Source organism: Carcharhinus amblyrhynchos, chromosome 10, assembly GCF_965287045.1.
Source record: "Carcharhinus amblyrhynchos chromosome 10, sCarAmb.v2.hapA, whole genome shotgun sequence".
NCBI lineage: Eukaryota > Metazoa > Chordata > Chondrichthyes > Carcharhiniformes > Carcharhinidae > Carcharhinus > Carcharhinus amblyrhynchos.
In genome coordinates this window covers 68,477,228-68,489,702 of record NC_137333.1, presented here as the reverse complement: position 1 = coordinate 68,489,702, position 12,475 = coordinate 68,477,228, and the positions used below count along the sequence as shown (strand labels likewise).

Here is a 12,475-nt window from a genome sequence, read left to right as displayed (position 1 = left end):
AAGTTTAAATTTCTCTCAAAAGTTGCTCACAAAAAGCACGATTTCAAAATAGATTCAGAAGTTGTTCATCACAATTTGCCTAAAAGCATGCTTTAATGCATCTGAAAGCCTTGCAAAAATACAATTTAAGAAGTACCTAATGCAGTCCCTTATTATGTTAGGGTAAAAACCGAGTTAGTGCTTTTCACTTTTGAAGATGCAGGTTTTAAGCCTTGTGAGGGAATGATCTAAAAGGCAGCACTGGTTTCACAGTTCATTTGAAAATATCTCAAAATTGCAACTCCGTGAAAATTTTCAGTTTCAATCTTCATTTTTTTAAATGGAATGTAAATCTTCCAAGTTAGAAGCAAAGACTTACATTAGCATACTGATACAAGTACTGACTTTTTATATGGTGCCTTTGAGAAGAAAATCAACTTGCAACTGAATGTATTATCAATCAGAAATGGATTGAAAAATCAAATTGACATCGGAGTTTTGGTAACCTTTTCAAATTATTGGCATCTTCTGAAGTCCTTACTGATTTAAAAATTGGTATGTTGGATAGTTATAAATCATCAAATATTGTTAAATACCCAATATACCCACTTGACAGTAATGCTTTTGGCTCAACCCAGCTTGCACTCTCTGTTGTTATCTAATTGCATCCTCAAGGTCACTGTCAGTAGCCAACAGCAAAAGCAAAAAGAAAGCAGGGGAGCCAAGCCATCTAATTCCTCACTGGAGTGAGGACACAAATTGCAATCATTGGCACAGATAAGCAAGTCAGTAGAAAGATTCTAATCAAGATCAAGATCACATTTCTATTTCGCACGCAGGAAGTCTGAAGTCCTTTCCCACTTGATCAAATGCTTCTGCACCATGCATTATAGTTTTTGCTTTGAGAAGCAATGTTCTTTTCCATTAGAATGAATAAAACTGATTTGGGTCTGTCTGGTGGTGGGAGATTTTTACAGAATCATCAAAACCAACTATTCAACCCACACCTGCCAGTGTGCTTTTCTTCAGATGAACCACCTCGCAAGACCCAGTCTCCAACTCACCACTAGATTTCTCAATATTCCTTTTCTCAAGCAACTGCATGGAAATACGAATTTAGAAGATATTTGGGGAAACAGGTCCAAAAGAATTCAATTTTCAAGTTTGAACAGTGGATCCACCTCAAACAGCGGAAAAGAGAATTTTACCGATTTATGAGTATTCTATATTCCTTTGTCCAATTTACAACTTCTTAATTAATAACATTTGGCCTTGGTAGATTACATTTAATTTCTTAGCTTTGATAGGCCACAATTACGTAAATTTCTCTAATTAAATTAGTAAAGTCAATAATATTGTGAGACTTAAATGCAGTCAATAAGGTCATTAGTTTCAAGGTCTCCAGGATGAGTCATTAACACATAGACGACAGAAACTTGCAATGAGATCAAAAATAGAGGCAAGAAGAGTCATCTGTGCCTGCAGATATCTGTTCCAACTCCATGGGACGATACATGATTGGATGAATGTTGCTCTGCAATTTTGTTTTGGGGAATTGGTTCATTCTCCAAGTAGAGATTCAAGCTTCTACTTTTTGGTTATCTTAAATTACTGATCCCATCATCCCCCAATTATAACAACCCCCCACCCCCCAAGCAGGGAATTGATTGTCTAGAGGCATTCCCAGAAACTATTATTCTACTTAGGTGTTATCAATTAGAATTCACATATCCAAAAGCTGGATTTTCCCTGACCCGTGGAAGGGGAGACATTGCCACTAAACAGCCATCTGTCTCTTCATGTTGTGACTTGGAACGCTGAGATATAGTGAAGCACAAAAATTCATTGAGGAAATTAAATGTTACTCGGTTGCAAAACAATTTAGTCATATTTTGGATTTCTCCATCCAAAAGCAAAATACCAGGGACATTGGAAACAGAAACAGAAAAGCTAGAAATACTCAGCAGCAGCAGCATCTGTGGAATTAATGTTTCAAGTCAAGTCCCATCATCTGAGAAAAGGTCACAGGCATGAAACGGTATCTCCATTTTTCTCTCCACAGATGCTGCCTGACCAGCCAAGTATTTCCTGGATTTCTTGATGTCACCTTCAGAACTTCATCTGAATGGAGAAATTGCTTTTAAGGCATAAGTAATACAAACTGATCAAGATAATAGCCTCAGCATTAATTGAAACCTACTATGGCTATTTGGTAATTGAAGATTCAATTTCCTTTCTACTCAGGGCAGTTGTGAAGCAATACTTTCTGACTTGTACCATGACAGGGAGTGAAGGAGAAATTTAATTAACACCAATCTTTTCACGCAAGCAAATTTATCCAAGAAAAATAGACACAAAATTCTGAAGCTGTAGCATTTTCTAAATTAGTTCAACATTGTAACCATTAACTAAAAAGCTGCAAGCGTTCACCATCATTCCTAGCCATCTTTCTTTTACCTTTCATCTGCTTACAGATGATAAAAACAAATCCCAATCCCTTCTTTACAGAATGTATAAAGGGCTAGACAGGGATCTAAAGTGGAGGTTGGTGTATAAGGAAAGAGAAAACTCTACCACAAGTTGGGGAGAGGGAGGAGAGCAATGAGATTGGCACGTGGGAGTGGGAAAGGTAGCAGAAAGCATTGACTGAGACCTCACAGATCTCTGGCAGATTGCACTGTGGAGAACAGCATAGTTAGCTTTGCACACAAAAATATGGAGCTAAGGACTTAAGGTGAGTGTGTAAAATAGATTTCCAGGTACATCAGATAGATGTGACAAGACTAGCATAACATGGAAGTTTTAAGAAGATTGCTGCCTTTAGGTAAAGTGAAAATGATACTCAAGACCTTTAACATAGATATTCAATTCATCAGGAAACCACACAAGTTATTTCTCAGCCTGCTTTGAAGGTGATATAAAGTCCAACACTCTCCACCTTCCATGCTACCTTCAAGATAAAAAATCTTCAAAGCTGTTTTTTTTCCAATTAACAATTTTAAATATTTCCACTTGGGTTCCATTCTTCAAATTACAGGATGACACTTACCTGATGTTTTTCTTTTATCTTTGCTCTATAAGCTTCCTTATCATATTTATCCTCTTCATGTAGCTTCTCTCTTGCTTTGTCCATATTTATTCCTCCTGTGTCATCATCCAGGTCATTGTTTAGTTTGTTTTTTTGCACTGGTGGCCATTGTTGGATCATCTTCAGGATATAAATAATAGTAAAATGTTAATGGGAGTGACAGCAAACTTGTTCTGGCCATTACTTGACAATTGCTCCAATTGTACTCTGATGAACAACATCTCAAAACAATTTGTTGCAGAAGATATTGTTACTAAAAATAGCATGTACACTCTGCATGCGATTTTTGCTATGAAATTCCATTCCATCTTGCCACCATCTTGAATTCAGCTTTTAAACCAGGTTGAAATTCAAATCCAAACTTTAAATCAGATTTTGCTCTCAATTAGATCAACAGAATGAGCCAAACTTACTAGATTCTTTTTTAATTGGAGGGGTGGCGAGAGATAAACTTGACGTAATAGATTCCCATCAAACAAAAAGCAATGTTGTGTATTATAAAGAAATAGCATCAAAAGCAGGTACAGGATCATTTATTTAGCATTTAACATTAATGTTAGGAAACAGACTTGGGTTCAAATCTCTGAACCCATAACAGCTCTCTGAATTGAAAAGATGATACTAGCAAGCAATCAATTCCTGCAAGACATCCACAATTATAAAATGTGACACACAATGTAAAGTAATTAGGAAAGGAATTATTCTTTCTCTTCTTTTGGAGAATACTCCAGTTGTTTAGTCTCAGATAAGAAGTTGCATGTGCTGAATCTGATATTTTGATCAGTTTGAATTCATTCTGTCTACTTGTGCATTCTTTAGATTCCTTAGTAGGACTGCTAAATCAAATCAATACTGGAAGCGATTCTCCAGTCCCGCGTACCCTGGCACAAGTTGTGTTATTGCAGAGAATCACGTGAGACAAGCCAAAAAGTGATTTACACCAGCGAGCACCTCATTTGGGATTCTCACTGTCGACATAATCTGGTTCTGGGCAGGAACCAGATTAGCATATTTAAATCCCGAGTTAAATATGCAGGGGCTGTTTAACATAGAAACTAGAAGCAGGATTAGGCCATTCAGCCCTTCGAGCCTGCTGCGCCATTCATTTTGATCATGGCTGATCATCAACTTCAATATCCTGATTGCCCTCCTTCTCCCCCCGCCCCCCCATACCTCTTGATTGCTTTAGCCCCAACAGCAATATCTAATTTCTTCTTGAAAACACACAATGCTTTGGCCTTAAATACTTTTTGTGGTAATTCCACAGATTCAGCACTCTCTGGGTGAAGAGATTTCTCCTCGCCTCATGCTAAAGCCAAATTCGCCTGGCTCATGGGATTCTCCTACCCTCCGCTGCAACAGGAACATAAGAACATAAGAAATAGGAGCAGGGGTAGGCCATCTAGCCCTTCGAGCCTGCCCCGCCATTCAATAAGATCATGGCTGATCTGTTGTGTCTCAGTTCCACATTCCCACCCTCTCCCCATAACCCTTAATCCCCTTGCCTATCAAAAACCTATCAACCCGCGTCTTAAATATATTTAGCGAGGCAGCCTCCACCACTTCAACGGGCAGAGAATTCCAGAGATTCACCACCCTTTGAGTGAAGAAGTTCCTCCTCAACTCTGTTCTAAACCGCCCCCCCCCCCCCTTTATCTTGAGGCTGTGCCCCCTAGTCCTACTGTCCTTTCTGAGCGGGAAGAGCCTCTCCACCTCTATCCTATCCATCCCATTCATCATCTTATATGTCTCAATGAGATCTCCCCTCATTCTTCTAAACTCTAACGAGCACAAGCCTAGTTTATTCAGCCTCTCCTCATAGCTCAACCCCCTCAACTCCGGTATCAGCCTAGTAAACCTCCTCTGCACTCCCTCCAAGGCCAAAATATCCTTGCGTAAGTGCGGCGACCAAAACTGCACACATTACTCCAGCTGCGGCCTCACCAGTGCCCTGTACAGTTGCAGCAAGACCTCCCTACTTTTATATTCAATCCCCCTTGTTATGAAGGCCAGCATCCCATTCGCCTTCCTGACCACCTGCTGCACCTGCAGGCTGGTTTTTGTGACTCATGCACAAGGGCCCTGAGGTCCCTCTGCACCGTCGCATGCTGCAGTTTTTCGCCACGTAAGTAATAGTCCTTCCTACCATTATTCCTACCAAAGTGGACAACTTCACACCTGCCAATATTAAATTCTATTTGCCAGTTCCTGGCCCATTGGACTTTAACTTTACTAGTATTGATTGGAATTGCTATAGCTCTAGTTCGTTAGAGGGGTCAGTTTTTGTACAAAGCGTGCAGGAAGGTTTTTTGACTCAGTATGTAGATAGGCCATCTAGAGGTGAGGCTATATTGGATTTGGTGCTGGGAAATGAGCCAGACCAGGTGCTAGACTTGGAAGTTGGTGTGCATTTTGGTGATAATGACCACAATTCAGTTGCGTTCACCTTAGTGATGGAAAGGGATAGGCATGAACCTCGGGTCAGTAGTTTTAGCTGGGGGAAGGGTAATTATGAGGCTATTAGGAGAGAATTAGGAAGCATAGGTTGGACTAGGAGACTACAGGGACTGGGAACGTCCAAAATGTGGAGTTTTTTCGAGGAGCAGCTACTGCGAGTCCTTGATAGGTATGTCCCTGTCAAGCAAGGAGGAATTGGTCGAGCTAGGGAACCGTGGTGCACTAAAAAAGTTGATTCATTAGTTAAAAAGAAAAAGGAGGCTTATGTTCGGATGAGACTTGAGGGCTCAGGTAGTGCACTAGAAAGCTTTAGATTGGCTAGGAGGGAGTTGAAGAGTGAGTTAAGAAGGGCTAAAAGGGGACATGAGAAGACTTTGGCTGATAGGATCAAGGAGAATCCTAAGGCGTTCTATAGGTATGTTAAGAACAGAAGGTTGGTTAGGGCAAGATTAGGGCCAGTTACAGACAGCAGAGGGAAGTTGTGTGTGGAACCGGAAGAGATTGGAGAGGCATTGAACCAATATTTCTCTTCGGTGTTCACGCAGGGGGACATGAATGTAGCTGAGGAGAACACTGGGTTGCAGGGGTGTAAACTAGACAGTATTGCAGTTGATAAGGGGGATGTGCTGGATATTCTTGAGGGTTTGAAAATAGATAAGTCCCCTGGGCCGGACGGGATTTACCCGAGGATTCTCTGGGAGGCAAGAGAGGTGATTGCAGAGCCTCTGGCTCTGATCTTCAGGTCGTCGTTGGTCTCAGGTATAGTACCGGAAGATTGGAGGATAGCGAATATTGTCCCATTGTTTAAGAAGGGGAACAGAGACTTCCCCGGGAATTATAGACCAGTGAGTCTTACTTCTGTTGTGGGCAAGGTTTTAGAAAAAATTATTAGGGATAGGATTTATAGTTATTTGGAGAGTAATGAATTGATTGGAGATAGTCAGCATGGTTTTGTAGCGGGTAGGTCGTGCCTTACTAACCTTATTGAGTTTTTTGAAAAAGTGACCAAAGAGGTGGATGGGGGTAAGGCAGTTGACGTGGTATATATGGATTTTAGTAAGGCGTTTGATAAGGTTCACCATGGTAGGCTTCTGCAGAAAATGCAGATGCATGGGATTGAGGGTAATCCAGGAAATTGGATCAGGAATTGGCTAGCAGATAGGAGACAGAGGGTGGTGGTTGATGGTAAATATTCGTCATGGAGTTCGGTTACGAGTGGTGTGCCTCAGGGATCTGTTTTGGGGCCACTGCTGTTTGTAATTTTCATTAATGATCTGGATGAGGGTATAGTTGGGTGGATTAGTAAATTTGCTGATGACACCAAAGTCGGAGGTGTGGTAGATTGTGAGGAAGGGTGTCATAGTTTGCAGGGAGACTTAGACAGGTTGCAGAGCTGGGCCGAGAGGTGGCAGATGGAGTTTAATGCGGAGAAGTGTGAGGTAATTCACTTTGGCAGGAATAACAGATGTGTCGAGTATAGGGCTAATGGGAGGACTCTGAATAGTGTGGATGAACAGAGGGATCTAAGTGTATGTGTACATAGATCCCTGAAAGTTGGGAATCAAATAGATAAGGTTGTTAAGGCGGCATACGGTGTCTTGGCGTTTATTGGTAGGGGGATTGAATTTAGGAGTCACAGCGTCATGTTGCAACTGTACACAACTCTGGTGCGGCCACACTTGGAGTACTGTGTGCAGTTCTAGTCCCCACATTACAACAAGGATGGGGAGGCTTTGGAGAGGGTGCAGAGGAGGTTTACCAGGATGTCGCCTGGTATGGAGGGGAGGTCCTATGAGGAGAGACTGAGGGATTTGGGGTTGTTTTCGCTAGAAAGAAGGCGGCTAAGAGGGGATCTTATTGAAACATATAAGATGATTAGAGGTTTAGATAGGGTGGATAGTGATAGCCTTTTTCCTCGGATGGAGAAAGCTAGCACGAGGGGGCATGGCTTTAAATTAAGGGGGGGTAGTTATAGGACGGATGTCAGGGGTAGGTTCTTTACCCAGAGGGTGGTGAGGGATTGGAATGCCCTGCCTGCTGCAGTTGTAAATGCGCCTAGTTTGGGGGCGTTTAAGAGATCCGTGGATAGGTTTATGGATGAAAAGGAATTGGTTTAGGTTAGGGGGTCATTGTTTTTTTTTAACTGGTCGGCGCAACATCGTGGGCCGAAGGGCCTGTTCTGCGCTGTAATGTTCTATGTTCATTCGCCCAGCCTATCTAGATCCTTCTGCAGACTCTCCACACCCTCCGCACAATTTGCCGTTCCCCCAATCTTCGTGTCATCAGCAAATTTCGACACCATACACTCGGTTCCCTCCTCCAGATCATCTATATAAATGGTAAATAGCTAAGGCCCCAGCACCGACCCCTGGGGCACTCCACTAGCCACCAACCGCCAATCCAAATAGCACCCATTAACCCCCACTCTCTGCCTCCTATTTGACAGCCAATCCCCTATCCATGTTAACACCCTATCCCCAACTCCATGCCCCCTGACCTCTATAAGAACTTCTTGTGCGGCACCTTATCAAACGCCTTCTGAAAATCAAGAAACACCACATCCACTGGCTCTCCTCCATCCACCGCCCTAGACACATCCTCACAGAACTCCAATAAATTCGTCAGACACGACTTCCCCTTAATGAAACCGTGCTATGTCTACTCTATCAAACAATTCTCCTCAAGATGCCTCGCTATTTTCTCCTTGATCATGGATTTTAACATTTTACCTACAACAGACGTTAAATTAACTGGCCTATAATTTCCTGCCTTTTGCCTGCCACCCTTCTTAAACGACGGCGTGACATTAGCTGTTTTCCAATCTTCCGGCACTTCCCCGGAATCCAGCGATGTTTGGAAAATAATCACTAAGGCATCCACTATCACGTCCACCATTTCTTTCAGAACCCTCGGACGCATTCCATCCGGTCCTGGGGACTTGTCCTCAATCAGTCCCTCCACTCTTTCGAGCACTGCCTCTCTAGTAACAGTAATGTCATTCAGGCCCTCCACTCCTACCATCTTTCCATCGCTAACACCTGGCAAATTATTCATGTCCTTCTCCGTGAAGACCGAAACAACGAAGTTATTCAAGGCCTCAGCCATATCCCCATCCCCTACCACTAAGTCCCCCCTCTCATCCTCTAAGGGACCAACGTTCACCCTAGTCAGCCTCTTCCTTTTCATATATTTATAAAAACTCTTACTATCCTTTTTTATATTAAGCGCTAGCCCAGCTTCATAGTTTATCCTACCCTTCTTTATCAACTTCTTTGTCATTCTTTGTTGATATTTAAACCTCTCCCAATCCTCTTCTCGCCCACTACTCTTAGCTACTCTAAACGCATCCACTTTTAACTTAACACTTTCCTTCACCTCCTTCGTTATCCACAGCTGATTATCTCTCCTCCTACGATCCTTTTTGACCATCGGAATAAATTTCTGCTGAGCACCAAGAAAGATCTCCTTAAAGATCCTCCACTGTTCCTCAGCAGACCTACCTTCCAATGTGCTCCCCCGATCAACATTCGCCAATTCCTCTCTCATCCTATCGTACTCCCCTCTGTTCAAACAAAGGACACATGTCCGGGAACCCACTTTCTCCTCCTCCATCTGCATCAGAAACTCCACCATACACTGATCACTCTTCCCAAGAGGATCCTTCACCACAAGGTCCCTAATTCTACCCACCTCATTACATAACACCAGATCCAAGATAGCTCGCTCCCTCGTCGGCTCCAACACACACTGTTCAAGGAAACTATCCCGGCAGCATTCCAAGAACTCTTCCTCAAGCCCACTGCGTCCAACATGGGTCGGCCAATCAATATGTAGATTGAAATCCCCCATAACTACCGCCGTTCCATTCCTGCACACCGCATTTATTTGTGCGTTAACACTCCGCCCCACCTCCAGATCATTATTTGGGGGCCTATAGACGACACCCACCAGCATCTTCCTCCCTTTGCTGTTCCTAATCTCCACCCACAATGATTCCACTTTCTGTTCTTTGGCTCCTATATCATCCCTTACTACCACCCTGATGCTATCCTTAATCAGCAGAGCTATGCCCCCCCCCCTTTTTCCTCCTGCCTATCCTTCCTAAACACTTGATACCCCTGTACATTCAGCTCCCAGTCCCTGTCACCCTGCAGCCACGTCTCTGTAATGGCCACCAGATCATATCCATTCGTGCTGATCTGCGCCACCAGCTCATTCACTTTATTCTGAATGCTTCGTGCATTCAGATAAAGTGCCTTCATCCCAGCCTTCACCTGTACCCTATTTGCCGGAACGCCACCAACCTTTCTCACGCCCCCTACTCCCTTTATTATTGGGACATCCTTGGCCTCTTCCCTTACCTGTACCCTCTCCTTTACTTTAGACCCCGTAATTTCACCTATCCTCGCACCCCCCCCCCCCTCCAATTAGTTTAAAGCCCTATCTACACGATTTGCCAGGGTTCTGGTCCCAGCACGGTTCAGACCAACCCCATCCCACCCCATCGTGTAGATAGGACTGTAGATAGGGCTTTAAACTAACTGGGGGGGGGGGGGGGGGGGGGGGCGCGGTGCGAGGGTAGGTGAAATTATGGGGTCTAAAGTAAAGGAGAGGGTACAGGTAAGGGAAAAGGCCAAGGATGTCCCAATAATAAAGGGAGTAGGGGATGTGAGAAAGGTTGGTGGCGTTCCGGCAAATAGGTCCCACCTACCCCAATACTGGTGCCAATGCCCCTTAAATTCAAACCCATTCCTCCCACACCAATCCCTGAGCCACCCATTTACTTCCTTAATCTTATCAACCCTACGCCCGTCTGCACACGGTTCAGGCAGTAGTCCAGAGATAACCACCTTGTCGGTTCTACTTTTTAATTCCATTCCCAGCTTTTCATACTCCCTCCCCAGATCCTCAGTTCACATTTTGCCTACGTCGTTGGCACCCACATGTACTACAATGACCAGATTCTCACCCTCCCACTCCAGGTTCCTCTGCAGCCCAGATGTGACATCCTGGACCCGAGCACCAGGCAGACAACACACCCTTCTGTGCACTTTGTCATTGTGACAAAGGACAGTGTCAATACCCTTAACCACGCCATCCCCAATTACTACTACATTCCTTTTCACCTTCTCTTTGCCTATGTCCTGTGTCTGCATCACTGTACTGTGTGCAGTTTGCTCACCAACCTCACAGCCCTCGTTCTCGTCCACACTGGAAGCAAGAACCTCAAACCTGTTATGCAGATTGAGAGGCTGAGGCATTTGGTCCCCACCCTCCTTCCTCCGGTCCCCACCCTCCTTCCTCCGGTCCCCACCCTCCTTCCTCCTCTCAGCAGCCCCCTCCTGTTCCTGACCCTTAGAGTTAGCCAGTCTAGGGGGGATGGATGTCTCTTGCACCCCATTATCAATGGCATCCTCCCTCCCCCTGAGGGCTTGAAGGCCATTGAAGAATGCCAACTAGTTGGCACTGCCAGGGTACATGAAGGGGCGGAGGGACAGGAGACATGAAGACAGTACCTGCTGGAGGAGTGGGGCTCTGGTGACTCCATAGCAGAGTTTCACTCTATTGGGATAGGGGAGACTGGCCAATGCTTATGACTTGGGAGATGACTAATGCCTGATGCCAGTGAGGATGGATGGATCAGGAGGGCTGGACATTTAGTGATGCCGGGGATAGCCTCTCCGGGGTCATGGGTTGGGAGTGATGTCCATTTCTCCAAGAGACAGAGCACCCCAATCTCTAAGGAGCCAGTCCCATAAATCTCTTTGCTAGTGGAAGTCTCCCCAAGCTCCAAAATAAAACATGACTGTGTGGATGAATTGTGATCTGGATCACACCGACACCGCCACCAGAATTCTCACCGCTATTCTTGCCATAGCTAATGCTTAGTCATTTTTTGGGAGAATTTGGCCCATTAACTGTTCCCTGATTGCCCCTTTAGCAGTTGCACTTCTAATCCCTGAAACGTTTTCAAAAATAGTATTTCACAACCTGTTTAAATTCTACATTCCAATTTCCATCCATCCTGATCCTTCTAGCTCTCCTAAAGAGCGAGGCTACATTTTAGATAACTTCTCTGCTTTTACTCACATGTCCAAGCTGTTTCATCCACTACCATCCAAAGTCCAATAAGAACTCTGGTTCTGTTTTTCTCAATCCATAAGGCATATTCTCTCAAAATGTCTCCTGTTGTTTGAAGCATCTCCACTTTTTTTAGAGGCAGAATTTGCCTATTCTCTAACCTATTGAACTGTCGAGCAGTTTTTAAGTCATAAAAGCTGCTCTTAATTATTGAACTACTGAATTTCCATCACCTTCAAAGTATCTGTGCGAAGTATGATCATTAGCCTGGCCATTCCACTGATGATACCTTTGGTTGTGCATCCTGGAACTCTGCTTCCAAGTACCTCAATGAATGATCTTTCACTACCTCAGGTACCTCTAAGAACCTTCTGACAGGGTTTAGCACCAAGCAGTCTGAACAACTTACCACCCCATGGTCTACTACCAAAGTTATACTGATAGGCATCAAGTTTTCTCTCATCTTTGATTTACTCAATGGCTCATTTGCTAAACTCCTTTGCCATTCATAGAGGGCCTCCCTCCCTTTGCCTCTTGGTGGCATCCTATTTTAGGACTTCAATTTGGTTTCGTAATCGAGTGAAAGCAGGTGTAGGTGTATTTGCATAGGACAAACACATTAATTTATCAATTAGTCTCCGTTATGTCATTGGATTGAGAACATCATTGGAAACAGGCAGTGAGGTACATCACTCTGCAGAAACAGCATGCCTTATTTATCAATGTAGTGCAAAACTGGTCAGTGATGATGGCCTTTGGACCTGAAAATGGCATTGCAGAGTCTGAATGACAGCAATGAAATAAAATGGAAGAGAAAAAAATTCCTGAATTCACATTTTATATAACATGCAGCTCAATCACAATATAAAT

General features: G+C 43.8%; 1 protein-coding gene across 2 annotated transcripts in view; it reads right to left on the bottom strand.

Annotated features, from left to right (window-relative positions):
* ddx10 (DEAD (Asp-Glu-Ala-Asp) box polypeptide 10) overlaps nucleotides 1-12,475 on the bottom strand; it is a 275,069-nt gene that overhangs the window by 110,757 nt on the left and 151,837 nt on the right. For both annotated transcript variants that reach the window (XM_080197274.1, XM_080197273.1), the window contains one exon: nucleotides 3,029-3,187. In XM_080197274.1, the coding sequence (XP_080053400.1) occupies nucleotides 3,029-3,187 (159 nt within the window). The remainder of the gene's footprint in view (nucleotides 1-3,028; nucleotides 3,188-12,475) is intronic.